Source organism: Cimex lectularius, unplaced genomic scaffold, assembly GCF_000648675.2.
Source record: "Cimex lectularius strain Harlan isolate CLEC.00 unplaced genomic scaffold, Clec_2.1 scaffold61, whole genome shotgun sequence".
Classification (NCBI taxonomy): domain Eukaryota; kingdom Metazoa; phylum Arthropoda; class Insecta; order Hemiptera; family Cimicidae; genus Cimex; species Cimex lectularius.
Window position 1 is genome coordinate 1,370,001 of NW_019392650.1, and position 21,063 is coordinate 1,391,063.

A 21,063-nucleotide genomic window follows, 5' to 3' on the forward strand; every position below is an offset into this window, starting at 1 on the left:
CTCTAAAAATTTTATGACTAACATAAAATTATGCTGGTCGAAGCGTTTCGATCATGTACAGACTTTACAAACAAATCTCACAATCAAAATATTTTATATGTATTTATTACTTTATATTGGTTACAGTTGTTGATTACAGCATATTCAAATGCGAGAAAAATACTTTATGCAGAAACGCAAAAATATAGATATCTAGGCGTAATTGCAACCAGAATCTTTTAAAGTAGTTGTTAAGATTAAAATTTAGTGCTTTTTTTAAGCTGAACGATTATCCGAAAAGAATCTTAAAAAGTAGACCTGGTTGCGTAATGATTTACGATTTATCCTTATGAGGAACGTTTTTAATCGAAACTATACATTTTAAAGTTTAGGACTGTTTTTTTTCCTCGGCCAAAAAATTTATTACGTGATCCTTTTACTGTGTTTGCTGTTTAAACGGCCTTCAACTTGAATAGCAAATGGACGTTGCGCAACATTTGAAGAGGCAGGCGGACAAGAAATTTTCGCCTCGAGGGCTTATCGTCTCATTCCTTCGTGTCCTTCACGGACGTGCGGAATTGTGGACGCCAGGCTCCTTTAAAACTCAGCAATTTATTGAATGTTTCTGTGAATCGCATCAATTTCTAATCCTGTCTGGCGTATTGGGGAAGAAACGCGAAGGCGTCTTTCTGAACAATCTTTTAAAGATGGCGGCCAAAATTAGAACTGTTATTCTGCTTAAAGCTTATTTAAAAAATAAATCTTCACAATTTGCACAGAATGAAGAGGAAATGATACGAGGTAACCAGTTCGCTAATTATTGTGGTAAGCGGCCTTCGCTTATTTAAACAGTGTGGTAAGCCTGACTAATGACTTCTCTAATATCCTGGACGGGCTAAGACGTTAGGTGAACACACATAAAATATTTAACCAGAAAAGATCTGCTCGTAAGAGGCCAACTGTTCCTCTTTTAAAATTTAAAATATAATTGTAATTCATATGAGGAAATAAAAGAAATAAAACTTATATAGATACTCCTCTCTTACCGAATTGAAACACTAATTGACTCATATTCAAAGCGTTTGATCTAAATTATTTAATAATGATATTTTGTGTTGAAAATGGGCCGAATGAATACACCTTCGTTAATAACTTTTGAGGTTTAGCGCGATAATTAATCAACTATGCTGAGCACCCTGCAGTGGAGGACCTGCCGCTGTTGTTGACAGTTGGCCGTTTCGCAAGTGTTCGTGTTCGAGCATCTGATTTGCCCCTAATTTCGGTTTGATTGTTGAAGAAAAAGATTCAAGAGCACATTGCGTTTCCTGTTGTTTAAGTGAGCAAACTTCAATTTTCCTATGTATTTCTGGTTCACAAGGTTAACATATATTGAGTAGGTGATGCACCTAAATACTTTTCATATCTTGTTTTTCTAGTAAGCTATAATTTATATGAGCAAAGTTTGTACGATAATTTCAATTTAATGCGTTTTAACAATTTAATTTCAGGTTGGGACTTTAGGAGATGGTTCAACTACTTCGACTTTACCAAAGGGGAAAATTGGCCGCGGATTTGCGGCAATACCTTAGAAACCATTAGAGCAAATTTAATTAAATTGTGAAATTGCTTAATGTCATGAATTTTTTCCATATGAATTTGGAATTTTTTTAAAAGTTACGACGTATCAATTTATCCATTTTTGTCGAACTTTTCTTTATTATGTTATACTTAAGAATTTTATCAATTCATATGTACAAATCTACAGGTATCTAATAAAATAACTACACGATCTTAATTAGATCCTGAGCAAATAAAACACTTTTGTACAATGTTAAAGTACTTTTCAAGAAGTGCGAGAAACTAAAGAAAAAAATTGCTTACAATTGACATCTGGCCAATCCAGTTCCTTTTGGTAAAGTAGATTTTCTAAGATGTGAAGTTTACGCAAACCTGCTGTTTCTGCTATAGCCCGCCAAAATAAAATTGAGTATCTATTGTTCCTCATTTATGACTCATGAAGGCTTATAAAAGGACTGTTTTAGATGAATTTTGATACAATTTTTGAGTGAGACTTTCATTATTTATTATTTGATTATTCAGAAACCGTGAGATGCGGTCTGGTGTGATGTAGGTTTCAGAGAAAGATTTTCTTTATCGTGCCAACGTTTCGATCTTTATTGAGATCACCTTCAGAGCCTGGGATTTACAAACATTGTTTAAATTTAACAAATACATGTAGGATGTGGAAAAAAGTGAATTTATACAATGCAAAAAATATATATTTTTTTATATTCAATCAAAGTATTTTTACTCACTCAAAGTGTTTGTTTTCTGCGTAAGTGTGCCATTCTTGCGTGTCGTGTTGAGAGTGCCAGTGAGATAATGCTGTTTTATGTTTATATATGTTGAATTTTGGAGGGGTAGGGAAGGAAGTCGGTATAGAAAGACATTTTTGTATAAGGGCAAGAATGGCACACTTACGCAGAAAACAAACACTTTGAGTGAGTAGAAATACTTTGATTAAATATAGAAAAATATATTTTTTTGTAGTGTATAAATTCACTTTTTTCCACATCCTATATCTATTAGATAAATTTAAACAATGTTTGTAAATCCCAGACCCTGAAGATGATCTCAATAAAGATTGAAACGTTGGCAGGATAAAGAAAATCTTTTTCTGAAACCTACATCACACCAGACCGCATTTGACGATCTCCAAATAATCAATATGAAAAATGATCTTGGAATACAGCTGAAAAATGAGTAGTCAGTCGTGATCCCGGGTACCGCATCTCACGATTTTTGAATAATCACCACACATTATTTATTATGTGGTATTATGTATTAAAAAAACAAGAAAGGTTTTTTAACAGATAATTCAAATATGATAATTAAATTTTTGTTTCCAATAAAATAATTACAATTATTTCCATTACAAACAAATTTATTCAAATCACAAAGGGTGAGATTGGAGCATTCCTTCAAACACCATGCTTGCAATTCTCAAGAAATTATTTATGGTACTTCCAACCATAAAATTTCCTTTTTTTCATGCCAAAATTTTCATAAAGGATTGAGGTGTAACATAAAACACTATTAAACAATCGATTTATTTCTATTTAGATATTAACAGCCTTAAATTATCACAATCGGTTGAGGAGGGTAACCTGGAATAACGACGGCCTACCTAATCTTCTATATTTTAGGAAAAATAAATAAAACGTTCTTGGAACAATTAAATTATCACAATGAATATAGATTTAATTTTTTTTCTCCAGATTATGGGCCTGTGAAGACGTATAAGTTGATGTAGGGAAGAAGAATGATAGTCAGTTACATACGTAGTTCTTTCTTTAAGTCCCGATAGCCAACGGGACATGCCTTCTTGGCTTTTCACCACTGCAATTTCACAGTAGGATCGATTTTACAGGTCGACGTGAAATCTCCAACGGTCTTGGCTTAATGTCTGAGCCACGCAAGCGTCTTCGGCTGGCCGTAAGTCAAATCTCATTTTCGCTGGAGACGACAATTTTAAGGAATGTGAGTTTTGGGGACGTATCAGAGCCGCGAATCGCCTATATTGCAATCACGTCTTGCAATTTTTACACTAACGTTTCAGTTTTTCCTTTAATACGTACTAACTAATTAAAAATTTCCTCTTACTAAAATTGTTGGTATTTAAAATTCAAACTTTGATAATAGACTTTCGAAGGTATTTCTTTATTCGATAGTGCTACATAGTATTACTATTTGTGCAATGCTGTTAACAGTTGACTAACACTACCAGCTTTTGGTGATTTATATTTGCAAATATAAACAAACGATAAAAAGCTAGGGTTAAAAGGAATACTGAAGGAGAAATGGACAAACCTCTTTGCAATAATCCTAACCATCGGGTTATTCCCAACCAATGGTAAGTCGCAAAACAGGAGACCAATCTGTTGCAGAAAACTACAACCTAGCAATCGTAGCACGAAAATTTGCAGGGTCCGATTAAAGACCTTTAGATCAACGGGGGGGGGAGGAAAAGTGTATGTATGAAAGGTTGTCTAGGCCAAACCTTCAATGAAAATCGAAAAACAAAAAACATTGAATTATATAAAGCAACGAAAACATCAGCGCCAAGAAAAAAAGATCAGATATTTGACAATGAAAAAGTAAGAAACACCAAAAAAGTTATGTAATGACGTCTGTTTTGAATTTCAAAAAAGGACAAAACAAGTAGCACCGAAATCAGACAGAAAATGGCCTTGAAAGATTAGGAAAAAAGTATCTACCACGTGTTACAATCTTGGTCGGGGCATATCGCACGTTCATCGAATCTGAAAATAAAGAAATGAACATCACGAACCAACGGGAAAAAGAATAAAAATGCTCAGACAAAAATATAACAGAAATCGATTGTCGTGCAAGCTGGAGGAATCGTGGAGACTGAAGGAACAAGAAGTATCTAGAAAAAGACTGAAGACAACATAAACCATCTTCCCTTGGCTCGATTAAACTTTAAGACAATAACACATAAAAAAAACCTAATTTATCACAGATTATATGTACTTAGGTATTGTGAGATTTCCACTAAAGGTGGAAAGATGCCAAAACAAGTCGGACAGATTAAAATAGCGAGGATAGGGCAAACCAGATTGATCGGAAAGGAACAAAATGTTTATACTAAATAGGTTGCATGGCATAAATGGTTTGAACGAATGTCATCTGTAGGATACCTTCGGATAAGGTTTTGGTAGTGGCGAAGGGGAAGAGTTTGGAATATCCTTGGAACTATATGAAAAAGAAGATCAGATTTAGTTGGATTGGACCATAAAGGAATTATTAAGAGGAAGCTTCCTTTTCAGTTTTGCCAGCAGGTCTAGGGCGAAAGCTTGAGAGATGTCCAGGACGACATTGGGATATTGGTTTTCAAAGTGTTATTGATGTTTGTGTCAGAATATTTTTTCTACATTAAATAACCATATTAGACATATGATTATTTTATGTTTTTCTGCTTTAAGTAATATCATTCCCCACTTATTAACGCTGTTGAGTGATTGAGTACTGCTATCAAGTGCTTGACGATGGTCGAATCTTAATCCTTCGGTCAAAATTTAAGTAAACGTATTGCCCCTCTTATGCACTACAATATTGTTATATATTTTTGAAGTTTACACTTTTGTTGAAATTATTAGAGCAATAATTAAATGACTCAAACCCGAAAAGAATATCGTCCTGCTTGTGGCAAAACTCTTCCTTAAGGAATCCTACTTTTTACTACTCTTGTAGCTTATTATTTACAGTAACGCCGAAAAGCTGTTCGTCGCAAAATCACGAGTTTGCATAATTGAGTTAACTGTGAAGCAGTGTTAAACCAGTTTTGCCGGGCTGGTAGGACGAGCGTGTAAGCGGATTTTCTAGTTAAAAGAGTCACGCTCATCTGTTTTTTACCTGGTGCCTTCTCGATCTCAACCTTGACACTGCCCACGTCAACATCCCAGGCAACACGTCCTACCTCATCCCATTTATTAAGAAGATCGGCACGATCGTCATCTCACTTCTCCCTCTACCCGCACACCCATTATAAAAGATTAATGAGCTCCTGTCTTACATAATCGCACGTATTGAAGAAGCTCTCGATTAATAAAACTACGCATTCGATAATGACCTTTGTAGATCTAACCTTGTTAACCTAGACGGTCCGACTTCTTGATTCAGGAACGGTTTGTGAATCTCGTGACCGTCCGATAACACCCACATCCGTTGATAACAGCCAGGTTGTAGTTGGTCGTTTAATTTTCGTTGGTTGAAAGTCGTGAAGATCAAGTCGTGCCATATTGTACTTTCGACCTAGATTTCTGGGCTCTTGAATCATGCCGACCGCTGCGGCATTACACTGAAATTAATACGAGGACCTTTCTTCTTTCAAATTGCGACCCGCCGCTTGAGGGATTAAACAGCGAGGCAGGGTTATTAGAAACCCATGGGAAAAGAAAACGGGCCTTTCTTTTTTCATCAGACCCAATCGAAGTAGATTCCCTATTGGGGTTTCAATCAGCCGACGGGATTCTAAGGACGCAGGACTAGAAAAAGAGGTCCCTCTGCGAAAGAAAACTTATTTGTTAGAAATAAAGAAATCCAACCAATAGAGTTACTTCAATACAATTGCTAAAACTCCTAGGATTAGGAAAAACAGAAGGGGCTGACTTTTACGCTACCTTCTATTTCAAGACTTCAAACTAGACATATTGCACAATTACAAACACGTAAAGCACGATTTTGGCGTAAACAAGCATTCAGAGGTAGCAACAGTGAAGCAACGTTCTCGCTCCCGTGAACGGGTAATTGTATACTACTAGCAAAATTAAACATCGATAAACCAACCACGATTCCGCGTTCATAGTTCGTCGCAAAATTATTAAACCACTTTCAAAAAATCCATATGCCAGTTGTTTTGTTCATAATAAGGAGTATACAAATCATTAGTCTGCCTAGTAAAAGGAATCTTTTGAGATACCAAGTCTGGTTGGTGGACAAGATGGTGGTCCTACTTATTAATTGCTGTGGAAGAAATCATCCACCTTCAACATTTATTCTCAAACACGCTGAATTCAATTAAGTTTACTGTTAATTATGTTTTTATTACACTATAAACAATGAAAACATTATGGCGTTAGTATAAAGGTAAATTATACATGTCCTGGTTTGATTGACTTGATGGAGTATTTGTGACCATTTGGAGGATGCATTGCTATTTTGTTTTTGCACACCCCCAATACCATCATTACTACCTAGGCTGACGATACCGTAATTTTGTCCTCTAACTCGAATCCTATCGAAGCTACCTTCAAAAACCAAGAACACCTTGAGCTTATCGAAGCCTGGTGCAAAAAGTGGCGGACAAGAACGAATGAAGAAAAATGTACTCAGTGGACATTCGCATTGAAAAAACAGTGTTGCCCTCAACTGTACCCATATTCTCATGGCAAAAAAATGTTTTACTATTTCTTTATAGTGGGTGGAGAGGAAAGGGTTGGTAGTAATTTAAAATATCGGGCTTATCCCTAGACTTGTAAAGAAGGCGTGTTGAGTGGTATGACAGCATTGATTATTCTGCGAAGGATGTTCTATTGTACGGCGAGGAATGATCGGATAACGGAAACATATGGCTGACCCATTTGTTCAAGCGATATTAAAAAGGAGCATTGTTGCTTTGGTGTCTTTTATGTGAAACTGTCCTAGGTTCAGTACAAGATGTCAATAATGAATTCAAACGCATTTAAAACTTCGACGCTAGAGCATGTTTCAAAGACATGACCTATTTTGATGAATACATTGGATAAATGTCCTCTGAAGCGGGACGAAACGGCCATTAAAGACGTAATAATCATTAATACATAAGATATACAATTTTACATGCAGAAGCCTGTGTACATCCTACAATACTAGCAAGACAAAGAAGGAATAAAGGACCTGATCAATTTTTACGATAACATGGATTCACATGTAATTAAATTAATGTCCTGGAAGCCTTTTGTTATACATAAAGGTAAAAGGGGAAACAACAATGACCTGGTTATCGGGTTGCGATCGCTATGCTAAAACTTAGATTTGTTTAATTCGAAAGGTCAAAGTAGTAACATGCAATTACCTGTCTATTAGAATAAAAAAATCCTAAGAGAATGACGATTTTTATGATCAATAATAAAAATAACGTTTTCTGGTAGCATCCGAGAATTCAGAAACTGTTTGAAATGAGAAGCCAACAAACCACTGCCAGGCACCAAATTTATTTGGAAAAATTGTGTTTGGAGATGTTTTACCTAGGGTTAAGATAATCCAGAATATGTAACGGTAATGGTCGGTTACAAAACTAAATTATAAAACTGACGCCCAATATATACGCGCCAAATTTTCGTTCAAGGTACAGAAGAATGTATCTTTGCAAGAAAAGGTTCATATTTCCGATAGGAGTTCAAATCCATCCAGAGAAGATAGGGCTGGAGTGAGGAAAAAATTGGGAGTCACTCACCGAACACATGAAATCCAAAAATCCTCTCTTTTAGCGGTTTGAAAGTAATGAAACTGCAGAATGCATCAAACGAAGCAGGAAGTGGAACTTATTCTTAACAGTTCCAGGGGCACTGCAGGACCGCATCTGAGAATGATCAAGCAAGCAATACGATCTGTGTATATTATCCAAAGAGAGAAAGAGGAAACGGCAGCACCCTTACTGATTGTAATGCTCATTTTGATAACATACAGCACATCAGTGGAAGAAATAATTATTGCAACTGGGTCAAATAAACAGATTCCTCAAATATTAGAGTAGGAGGTACAATAGCTTTTAAAGGGTGCGGCATAAAATAACCCTGATGCCATCAATCAAAACATCAATCAATAAAATTACAGAGACACACAATGTGGAACATTTGTAAAAACAGCATGTTTCGGCCTACAGAGATAAAATTGACGCCATGAACAGCAAGGATAGTAAAGCAGATAGAAATGGAGCAGAAATATTTCCGGAATGTTTCATATTGATTATTAGCTTCGCAAGGATTTAATTTTCTTTGAACGATAGCAGGTAAGTAGATTACGGATACGAGGATGTCCTAGACCTTCGGTTCAAGGGGACGAAACTGGGACAAAGTACTTCTTAATGAGCCGACAATGGCTAACAAGCTTGCCATTCCTTCTATTTGTACACTGATAACAATTTTCGGTAACGAGTTTTCCGCCCTCCCGATGGGAAATTCATTGTCTCCTTTATAAACCATAAAGAGGAAACGGCAACAAAACGGCATCTGAATAGTCTGTCCTGGTTCTTTTCTCGACTTGTCAACGACGTCTATTCATATTTGAGAGCTTATTAACCTTTTTGAAAAATGGCATCCTTATGAGAAACGGTTTGAAATTTTACCGTGTCAAAAGTGAATCAGATTTTTCCACGCCATGTTCTTTCTGATGATGTTCTTAAATTGAGGATAACTTTCGGCAGTGAAGTATTACTCTATGTACTATTATTACCTGTCAACTTGAATTTTATCATTCACTATCAAACCAAATTTTACACAAAGTTTAAGTCAATAAAACATTAAAATAGAGGGATCTTTGTAAGAAATGTTTTGAAGCATGACGTCTGTTTTTATCTACAAACGCTACCTTTTTGTAATCGCGTCATCTTTTACCTTTTGCTTTGTAATTTTTCTTTTTCACTAGGCCCGAAAAGGCTTAACCGAAACGGTTGTTAATCTTCCGTCCAGGTGAGGTAGCATGTCCCAGAGATACCGCAACAATTTTTGCCGGATCACCAAGGAAATATTAAGAATAGTTTCGTCATGGACGCACTACACCATTTCTATCACTGGGATAGACATCTCATATTTAGTCTTGAAATATTTCATGTAGTTCAATGATACCTTTTTAATATTTCACAGAAAACTAAGATTACACTAAACCCACTTTATGTGATTTGATGTTATTTATTGACATGACGTTCTACACGACATGAGACCGTTTTTATCCAAGAGATTTGACATTGCTGGGAAACAAAGGTTTTATTTTTCGCCGAGGCTTACTCTAAGATGTTCTTTTTCGGTAAAATAGAGAGCGGGTTTTCCACCAGAGAAATTGAACATCATGCATGGACTATTTTCCATTTCGTTGGATCAATCTCCTCGAGATCACGTTTGATTACTGAGCCAGTGTAAGTCTGATACCTTCAAATCCTACCGATTTTAAAAAAAGAATAATAAAACTCATGACTATCCTAATCATACCTGATTTTGTTATTTTAACGCTTAGAAAAAACTCACCCTGCTGGATATGCGACGAGTTCGCTGTTGGGGTCAGAGTCTAGGCCTGCATTGTTGGAAACTGTTAGGCCAAGAACTCTCTCAAGTTTCACCTGAAAAATAGTAAAAACTATTAATTACTATTAAATTCATTACACTATTAAAATACATTAAACTATTCATTTTGTATGTTGGTTTTACTAAAAACTGATTAACTATAACTTGTTGGTTATAACACGTAAATTTAACTGACATGGAGCATTTACTGATGAATTTGAATTTTGACTGATGTAAACGAGTGTCATTAGGTATACAATATACTAGGATTTCGATCCTTATCGCCTCAAAGATGTATAAGTTAGATCTTTGGTCAAGCCACCGAAGAAGTAGTTTGGGCTGAAATGTAGAAATTGGTTAAATTTATTTTGTTGGATTGGATATATAGAGTGTGATTTTTTCGCCAAAATTCTCATTTCAGTTAAAGCTAAATGTATCCAAAAATATTATGAAGCGAATGTAAAAGATAGCACTAAATAGTCAAATTTATTTGACCTCTCGTTGTACACTACTACGAATTTTGTCGTTCTGTAAACGGATTTATAATCCATACGATCATAGTATTCACGCAAATTGGTTTACGAAACTTAAAATAAATAAATAAAATAAAAGTCTGTATCTGTCCTAGGAGGTCTGGTTAATTTCTAAGTTAAAATCTTGGGTTAAGCAACTGAAAGTTTAAGTCGTAGTGAACAGTTTGGGCTGAAACGTAAAAAAGGGCGTTAAGGATCTTTTGAAAGATTTGCGATTGGAGGGATTAGATTTTATAAGAGTTTGGTTTTTTTTTCTTTGGTGTTTGATCAGCCTTCTCAGTTTAAATATACTTTCCTAAAGGTAGATTGGGGATGAGGCCTCATCCCCAATCTACCTTTAGGAGAGTTTGGTTTCTTAATCGATCCAGGTAACAGAAGTGCATTGCAGAACATTGTTGTCAGTGGTACTTCTTTATTCAAGTCACATAAGCAATAGTTTGTTTCCTGTATTTTCAATTCAGAGAGCAATGGGGATTTCATGTTTGTCGTTTGTCAACGAACAGTGTCAGGTAATACTTGCGAGGTTGTCGTGGGTTTTTATTTGGACAGATTGAAGGACAGGTTGTACAATGCTTAAAGTTGACGTGAAATTAATGGATGGAATTAATTACATTTACTTCTATCCTCTATCTGCGAAACCAGAGCAAAAAGAAGTACAGATGAAGTTTGATGTCACGAGTAGGACAGAATCTATTTAGAATGTATTTCTGTGTACGACTTAACTTGGCCTATTGCAAACATTGTGGTAATGATAAATAGCTAGTAATGACTGATTAGCTCAATAATAATAGAATATTTTTAATCTAGTAGTTCGATTCTCATCAAATAAAGTATTCTTGTGACTAACCATCCCTAATCACGAGGATATGATGATGTTGAGCTCAAGCTAGAGATTTAGTGTTTTCTTAATAGCTTCTTCGTCTAACGGCTCTATTCTACCTATCATTTTAAAATCGCGAAAGCACACGTTGGAAAAGCATTGCATAAGCCCGAGTCTCCAGGACAGAAAGGCACAGCAAATGGGAAATCACGATACTAGGTACACGGAACGAGACAGGTTCACGAACTTTGCGCAACGGCAAAATAAGTGATGGCCGTGTCCGGCGGAAAAGAAGAAGAATAAGAAGGAAGAAGACGCTTCCATTAAATCACGGGCTTAGCGTGCGTCAATTTTTCCAAGCGGCACGCTATGCAAGTTACCCCTGGTTTAGAGATTGCGGAATTTTTCTTTTTTTTCCCCCGTGGCTAAGTCGTGCAGTACTGAATGAATGAGGCATATCTTGAGACGGCCTGGCTAACTTCCAAGTGGTCCTAGTTTTCTGACATGTCAAACTTTCATAAAAGAGATAACTATTTTTTTATTACAGCCTGGTATCTTTTAAAATAATAGTCAATCTAATATTTATTCTAAGCATACGTGTAAGCCCCATTACAGCAGTAACATGTTAAAAGGTCCTCATCCGGCAGTTAAAGAAGTATATAATAATTGGTCGAAAAAAATATTACCTTGTGTTTCATACATTTTTGGATATCTATTTTTTATCGAAAGAGTCCATTTGTAGAGCAGGAATGGAATCGACAAGGTACAGATTCTCTTACTACTGAACTGTATGTTATATTCAAGGCCTAGGATTTATAAACTACTAGTTATAAAAAACTACATGTAAGATTGAAAAATCTCAAGGCCCAAAATAAGAATGTAATTTTTGTTGGAGTAGAGGACACAGTGGCATAAAACATAATGAAATCGTGGATTTAATGGCCAGAGATGCCACAGTTGACGGGGAGTTTCATGAAATCAAGCTGCCCAAAGCGGACGCTAAACGCCTGTTGAACTCAAAATGCATGGAAAAATGGATCTCATGGTATGGTAATAGATCGGGAGGCTTGATCTAAAAATCCCGGTTCTCACAACTAAACCGTATACCTTGGTTTTCGGGCAGGAAAGGAAGTAAAAATTTCTTCGCTACGCCAACTCGAATCAGGTCAAATCACTTAATATGTGGCTCCTACTTAAATAAGATTAATCTCAGAACATCCCCTAACTGCGCGACGTGTGATGAGCCGGAAAATATCAATCATATTGTCCTGATCTGTTCGGAATATGAGAAGGAAAGAAAGATATTTTTTGATCGGTTAATGCTCCTAAAGGAGGTTAACAAGCCATTCAGTTTGGAGAGCCTGATAGCATCAGAACATGAAGAGACGTATAATCTACTTTATCTGTATCTGCAGGATTGCAATTTATACAATGATAGCATTTTTAGACTCTACCAAAGTATTTTTACTTACTCAAAGTGTTTGTTTTCTGTGTAGATGTGTGATTATAATATCTTACTGGCACCCTCCACATGACACACAGTAATGACACATCTACACAAAAAACAAACACTTTGAGTGAGTAAAAATACTTTGAGTCGAGTTTAAAATTTCTGTCATTGTATAAATTCATTTTTTCATATCCTACACGTATTTGTATAATTTAAACAATGTTTATAAATCCCAGGCCCTGAAGATGATCTCAATAAAGATCGAAACGTTGGTACGATAAAGAAAAATTTTTCTAAACCTACATCACACCAGGCCGCATCTCACGAACTCTACATAATTTTACTAATGAACGTTTCTTTTGGCAAATCATCAAATTTTTATAGTAACTTCAAAAATAATAAAGTGTCCTTGACTACTCAAGACGTTTAACTTCTACAGATAATTTTGAACTTGAACTCGGTAATATACGTTGCCAACGTGCTGTATTCCATCATACACTCAAACCGTTGTCTATTTCAATCAAAACCATGTTCCTCAGCGAAGACATTCAATCACTAGTCACGACTAATAAAATGCCGATATGTCGGTACTTTTTCCGCACCCCTGATTCGACTGCTTTTTAAAAAATGAACCCATCCAAATTTCGATAGGGTTGACGGTTTGAAACTTTTCCCAAAGAGATATCTGTGCGGTTGGGATCGATATAAATTTCACCCCACCATGACTACAATTATTTCAACAAAACGGGACTATGATTGTCCTTAGACCCAATTTCTCGATGTCTTTTCATTATTCTGGAAAATTTGCCAAATTAATAGAAGAAACGGGAGATATTCGTTTCTCCTCGGATGGCGCTTTTATTTCTGAGCTAGGCAGTTTTGACTAGGACCGAGAATTTAGAATAAATTAAAACAGTCTTCAACGACCCCAATCGTGAATAGAATAGTATTAAAAAAATGTGGAATACCAAGACAAAAAAATTTTCTAAAAGCACTAAAACTCAATATGGAACTTGCTAATAATAAAATCCTATTTACTGCACAAGGACGTCTTCCCATAATTGAAGAATCGAATAATGGAAACGGCGAAAGTCTTTTGATTATTTACTTCCTAAAACCGGCATCGGCTTTTTGTTTTTGTCCTTGGCCTTTCAAACCCCACAAAAAATTGTAAAAATTTAAATTTTCAGCCTACAAAATTAACAGTGTCGACGTACATGCAGCATAAAAGAAATTTAGCGAAAGGCCACAAAGCAGTAGAAATAAATAACAAATCACTTGTGGATATTGGGCTTGAAATGTTGGAGAAAATTAAAACTGATTTATCGCTGGTGGCTCTCGTGTGAAAGTTTGTACAATGCCGAGAGATCCCCGACTGTTTCAGAAAAGTTCAACTTTGACCCAACTTCAATTTAATTTGATGTTGGAGATGGGAAAACCTGCCAGCTAAGGTTTTGTTTGTGAATTAATAATAAACAATGGCGATTGTGATTTTACCTCCATCAGCTTAGCAATACTTATTGAATGAATGCTTGTGACCAGGTGGAAATATTCGTAACAATTGCCCTGGAGTTTTTCATGGACAATTGGGTGCTCAAGAAAGTTCAGGTCGAAATCAAGTCAGTCATTCTGCGAATTTTCCGATGTTGTATTAAGCTCGAGAAGATTTGTCTCCGGTTCAAGACCTCAGGCGTTATGGCGCTAGAATGGATCAGTTAAATTTCATATGAACCTGTAACAATTAGACTGATCAAGATTGGGGAAAGATCTCATTTGCTGTTGAGTTTCGGTTGTCTGATTACTTCGGATGTTTCACTATGTAGACAGATTTGAGCAGGAAGAAAAAAAGCTCACGATTTGTTAACATTTTCGAGATACATCGATGTACCTTCAGCGAACTTAAGACTACTCGAGAAAAAAGTTAAACTCTAACGTCCTTGCACCTAAGCCTTTTCTCCATCATCATTCTATCTATCCTTGGAATAAAACAGAACATCAATTCATCTTTAACTAACATGTGATAGATGCAGTATCATGCCCATCACGTCGATCTACCGATACCCTGAGCTTAAACAACACTGCCTGAACATATCCTCCAAATCGAGTTTGACACGATATAGTAATGTTGAAGCTCAATTCTCGATACTTCGAAATCATCCAAGGCACCACTTCCTCTTCTAACCTCATTTTACCTGACGTAACATTCATTTACATTACCATATTTACAAAGCTGACCTACCATTGTGGATCTGACCTACGGCTTTACGGAGCACAACTGGTCAAACATTCCCTTCCCAGCAAAGTCTAATCCATTCAATCCAAAGTCGTAAGTGCAAAATTGGATGTTCTACGTCACCAAATCATCTCACTTGGAACATATGTCCGAAAACTGGCCCAGTCTTTTTTCAATATATTCCACTCTACACCTATCCTTTCATTCCAATTTATAATCTAACAAAAATTTTCCAGGTAACTTAGGAGAATGAGAAGCAGGTAGTCCGTCGAGCATCTGATGGTATAATGTCGACATACCTCGGGGCACGTATAATTCATGCCATAACAGTCAATTAAGACTACTATCATTTACATTTTCCCATTTTAACTTGTTGCAGTAAATAAGCAGTTGTACTATTTGTAAATAAATAGAGAAGAAAAATAGCCTACTAGCATGTTTGCTAGGATAATACATTTTCTGAACGACTTGAACTTGCGTTCACAAAAATCGCATTACGGGATGGTTGAACTAACTAAACGACATAATTGTAACGTCACTTTGACAGTTATTTGATAAAAAGCAATAATTTTATGTCCGTTTATTCTCGATGTACGTCAAATCGCATTCGTTTCGACACAAACGTCATCAGCAAGTTACGTTGTTTAAGCTGATTGCCAAAAGTTTTGATAATTATTTCAGTTAGAATATAATTTTGAACTTTTCCTAATTTGTTCGCTAATTGGAAATTCATATTAAAATAAGACGTGGTTCCAGTCCACATGTCGGCTATCACGAAAGTCACACTCAAGCTAATAGCTATTAGCAAATTAGAGGATGGAACAACCTAAAAGACGCCTCCGCCATATCAAAATTTAAGTGTTCCGACGTATTTTGAGCTTTTTTCGATTTGTAAGTCAAATGGCCATGTGACTGGTTCTCCAGGTGAATTTCAATAGCGAAACCATATGACGACCTTGTTCTTAGTAAGGGAACATTTGTAAGGTTTTGACGTTTCTGAAGCGAAGAGAGAAGAAACTGCAAACACAATTGTGCTTTGACAATTAACTAATATGTATTAACAAGTACATATAATTGTGCAAATAGTCAGCAACTTCCAGTATTACATTTTTTTAGATTGTTTGTATACCGAAAGTATCGAAGTTTAAAAGAATCCATTAGATTTCGTGGTCCGATTGACCAAATAACCTCTTTCAATTAATTAATCTTTATGTAAGAGATTTGTTGAGATAAAAAAGTCGGTGTCATGAGCGGGATTCGAACCCACGACTTTCGGCTAAATACGCCGTTGCTCTACCACTTGAGCCACCGATCCACTCGGACACCAACTTCCCATCTCCACCCCACTTTTTGAATTTTCCTTCCTTTTTGCCATTTTTCAAACGTCGTGTAATCTATTCGATTCTCGGCGACAAATGAAATGGCCACGGAGATCTTTAGTGAAGATATACTTCATTTTGTTTATGAAATCTATTAGATTTCGTGGTCCGATTGACGTTTAAATGTAACAAATCGATTTTTTGAAAGTAATTGTTTAAGTAGCCATCCACTTAAATATATCTGAAATGAACCTATCATAAACCACTTTACATATTTCATTGTCTTTAGGACAGTCCTTGCGCTTATCAGCAATACTTTGTAAATGTCATCGCACGTCTCGTAGGAATATGTTTTCATATTCATGTAGTTTTATAGAAATTGAAAAAGTTGAATACACATATAAAAAGAAAAGGTTTTATAATATAATACAAATTAGTTATAGGGGCAAATACTAATTCCTAAGAAAATTGTAATAAAAACATATCGAACATTAACATTTAAACTTTTATGTGATGCAAGGGAAGGAGGTTGTATATATTTTGCAATTTATTTAGTAAAGAGAATCAGGTGGTGCTCTGCCTTCGCCTCGCATAAAAATGACGGGCCGGTTTTGATATCGGGCCTAGCAAATATAAAAAATCCGAGGAAGCGTAGATAAAATTCGACTTTTTCCCCATTTCCTCATCAACTTTCAAGAGGACTACTTCAGAACAAAAACTCAACCAAGTCGTTATTCTTCGTCTGCAAACCTTCTGTACACCCACCCCGTCAGAAGCGTGAAAATACGACATGGCCCTCTGAGAATTTGCATAAATCACCTTAATATAAAAAGTATTTATTATTCATCTGAATCATTTATTATTCCTATTGTAATATAGGAATTCTGTGTTAAATTTGTGCTTTTAAACTTAAAAAACTGCTCAACGGTCAATCAACTTCATTTATAGACTGTTATTTTATTATAGTTTTTAGTTATCTTACTAAGAGAAAAAAAGTTTATCTAATTTCCGCGGAGTGATGAACCTTTGGTCATTTCCGCATAATCTCGCTGTTTTGCTCTATCAGACTCGTTTCAACTATCTTCAGTGGAGGGTTGTCCTATTTTTTATTATTTCATGATTGTGTGAAACATCAAACTGTGGTTATTCAACTTTTATTCGAACCACTCCTAATGAAAAAAACTAATATCATCACCTCAAAAACGCCTAGACGAATCTGAAACTAAAATCGTTTATGAACTTTATGAATGCAAATCTCAACGTTCAGTCGACCCACACGAATCTGAACTAATCGTTAATGAACTTCACAAAAACAAGTCTTTATTTTCGTGTATGCTTATAAGCAGAACATTAGATGACAAAGGAGGAACCTGAGCTCAATTTTGGCCCTGTCTTCAAAAAACAGATCGAGCACAGCAAAAACACCTAGCCAAATCTGAACAAAAATCGCTTATGACTTTATGGATGAAAATCTTTTTTTTAGAACTCCTTATCAACGTTCAGTTGACCCGCAGTCAGAAAAACTATTCTGAAAAACCTCTTTAAAAAATAAACCGTTATAATAACACAGGAAGAGCAAAATTGTCAAAGCCACTAAAAATAATGAATAAGACCACAGTTGAAACTTATATATTTAGTTCTCTTCCCTCGATAAATGTTCAAATATTCCCCTGTATTAATATTTTCGTTTGTAAAAACGTTTAATTTTTTCGTTCATTTAAAACAGGATAGAAAAATTTAAAATAATTCTTGTGAAATCTTTTAATTCTCGTGATTTTATAAAACGAAATAAATTGTCCAAATTGTTATTGTAAAGTTAATTACTGTAATAATTAGCAATAAGTAAATCGAATTAAATGAGTCCAATAGTAACAGTAAATCAAAATGTAATAATTGCATACCTGTAGTTAATATGGTAGCAGGTATACAATAAAAACACAAAATAAATTTTACAATAGTAAGCAAACACAACAATAGTTGTCGATGTATGGTATATATTCCTGTAGCTTGATCGTTTCCTACTATTCTGTTCTACTATTCTCGCAATTTTTGGCTTTCGGGCGCGTTTTGCCGAAACTGATGGTTCCCTAAAAAAAAACCTCTTTACCAGCTATGGAACAAATTAATGTCGAACCCTGTTTTGCTGATTTGATAAATGAATCAACGAGGTGTCAGGACTTCTAATAAAGTTACTATTCCAGAATAATCTGCCTGTGAAAATCAGAATTACCATCGAATCGATCGTTGGAAACCAATCCAATTGATGTGCTAATAATACCTTTTGAAGAGGCGGAAGCCGGATGCTCGACATGGTGCATGGGAGTTTAGCAAATAGGGCGTTGTTTTGTATTTAAAAACATTTTTTCATATTTGTCATCATTGTAGAAACAACTGAACTGCGCGAAATGTTTCGGATTGTCTTAAACTTTCTTAACTACCAATTTATAATTTAACAAATGGATTGTTAATGACAAAACGTTGGAGGTAATTCATAGTTTACTATCAACGACTACGGAAACTATGTAATAGCAATGGCTCTTTAGCTATTTGGCAATTAAGCGGCCTTCGGATGACATCCCAGCACGCCAAGCACAGCAAAAACACGACTCTAGCGATCCAATGACCGTGAAGACAGGTAATTAATTGATCATTGGAACAAATATCAAGACAAAGCTCAAAGTACGGGTGAAATTTTCATATGCTTGAGATAATAGAATGAATGGACTTATTTACGGAGGACTTATTTTGTATTTGGCATCAGAGACGAAATAATCTAAAAGCGCAGGTAGGTGTTAGAAACTTTTACTTTAAAAAAACGTTGAAAATTCTTAGATCTAAAATAATTTAAAACAAAATGTATTGCAGATTGAATAAATAGATTAATGATCTTTATTTTCAGAATTAATTCAAACAACAGTTCAACTACAGAAGACAATGACATTGGTGGTCAGTGACCCCTCGGAGTTCGAGTGTAACAAAAACAATATAAAACTCAAATAAGTAACTCTCAACACGACACGCAAGAATGGCACAATTACACAGAAGACGAACACTGAGCCCTGAAGATGATCTCAATAAAGATCGAAACGTTGGCACGACAAAGAAAATGTCTTTCTGAGACCTACATCACACCAGACCGCATCTCACGATTTCTGAACAATTATCAAATAAGTAAATTAAATCAATATACTTTGCTACTTCGTTTAAAACATAAATAAACTAACAATAAGTTCTATTTATTTTTTACTTTTCAAAATTAGCAATTGAACTTTTGGAATTTGAATAATTGAACTTTCACCCCGAAGAGTTCAACTCCCGATGTTGAAGATTAAGATTTATTTTTATTGCCCGTTATTGTTTTACAATGTTTCTAATTCTACAATATATTGATGATTATATTTTCTTTTATTAATTAATTTTTTATTAATTCATTATATTTGTTTTTAGTTTGGGCATGCAAGATAATAGATAGCATATGCTAGGTCTTTGTATGGAGCTAATGTGTACATATATTTTTATTAATTTTTGATATATNATATATTTTATTAAGTAAATTTATTTATTAAAACTGGTCTTATTAGACGAACCATTAATTTTACAATAATATCGTATTATAGAGTAAATAAATGTTTACATTCTTACAAACCCATTGGTACAATAAGATTTACATTTCACTATTCAACATTCATTTTTAACTACACAAGTTCATATGGCTTTGTTCTTTTTAATCTTCTGACCATGTTTATATTGTAATAATTTTTGTAAATAAAAGATTACTCTGAACTATCTACTTATTTAAATGCTTGATCTAATATAGGATTCTGAATTTGTTATTTTATTGTATACTTTAATTTTACTACTTTATGGGTCTGTGAATGAATGAATGAAAATTAATTAAATCATAATGAAACAGTTTATAATTTAGTTTTTAAAATATTTTGTTAATTATTTTTCTGTAGATACTTAATACCTAAACTTAGGTTTTGCGGAAGGTCATATCGGTTGGAGAATAGTTCATTTAACAATATAGTTGTTCTGTAATTTCGTGAATTTTGGCTAATATATTTTTTATCATCAGTAATTTGATTCTACATACAATTCCTCTTGTAGCACATTTGTTCTTAAGTAATTTACCTTTTTCTTGTAAAATAATATTCATAAATGTTTCACATAGAATTGATATACGCTATCTGACCTATCTCCTTAAATAATAATTTTGATGTATATCTAATTGATTTTTTTATTTTTCTAATGTGCTGACTCTAGGGTCTATACCCTAAAACTAGATACCCAGGAGATCGACGTTTCCCCACCAACGGGGTTAAGTACATTCATATCCATGTACATTGCAATCATTCCGATTAGTAGGTGGAGTACGTTGGTATTCCTCCATCAACCTACATAATATTAATAATCTAATCTAAATTCGGGTCGATGGGGTTGTTTTATAAATATTCCTCCATCGACCCAAAAAATAAACACTCTGCTGGAGGGGCGATGGTCAAGCTATATTTCACCATCAGCCCCTCACCACTTACACTAATAAATACACGCATTCTAACAAAATACTTAAACCATTTCTATTTACTACAAAAAAGTAAATTTAAAAAAAACCGTCCTCCAAAATGAGAAACAGAGGACCCAGAAATTCGTTACTATGCCCGAGAACCATTCTTAATTCGTCGGCATGCTTACACGTTCTCTGTAAGGAGCCAAGGGATGACAGGTGTAACACATCGAGCACCCTTTCTCTGTGAGAAGGAGAGAATAAGGAGCTTTAATCCAGGAAAACTTGAATAATTGATTAAATTTAGCCTATTTTCAATGAAATGATACATATCTTATTTTGCTTCCGAACTATCGAAAGTCAGCCAAGTTTATGCGGGACGT

General features: G+C 35.0%; 1 protein-coding gene across 8 annotated transcripts in view; it reads right to left on the reverse strand.

Moving 5' to 3' along the window:
• Window positions 1-21,063, reverse strand: part of LOC106672673 (mitogen-activated protein kinase-binding protein 1) — a 174,836-nt gene that overhangs the window by 25,680 nt on the left and 128,093 nt on the right. For all 8 annotated transcript variants that reach the window (XM_014404272.2, XM_014404276.2, XM_014404275.2 and 5 more), the window contains one exon: window positions 9,783-9,874. In XM_014404272.2, coding sequence (XP_014259758.1) covers window positions 9,783-9,874 — 92 coding nt within the window. The remainder of the gene's footprint in view (window positions 1-9,782; window positions 9,875-21,063) is intronic.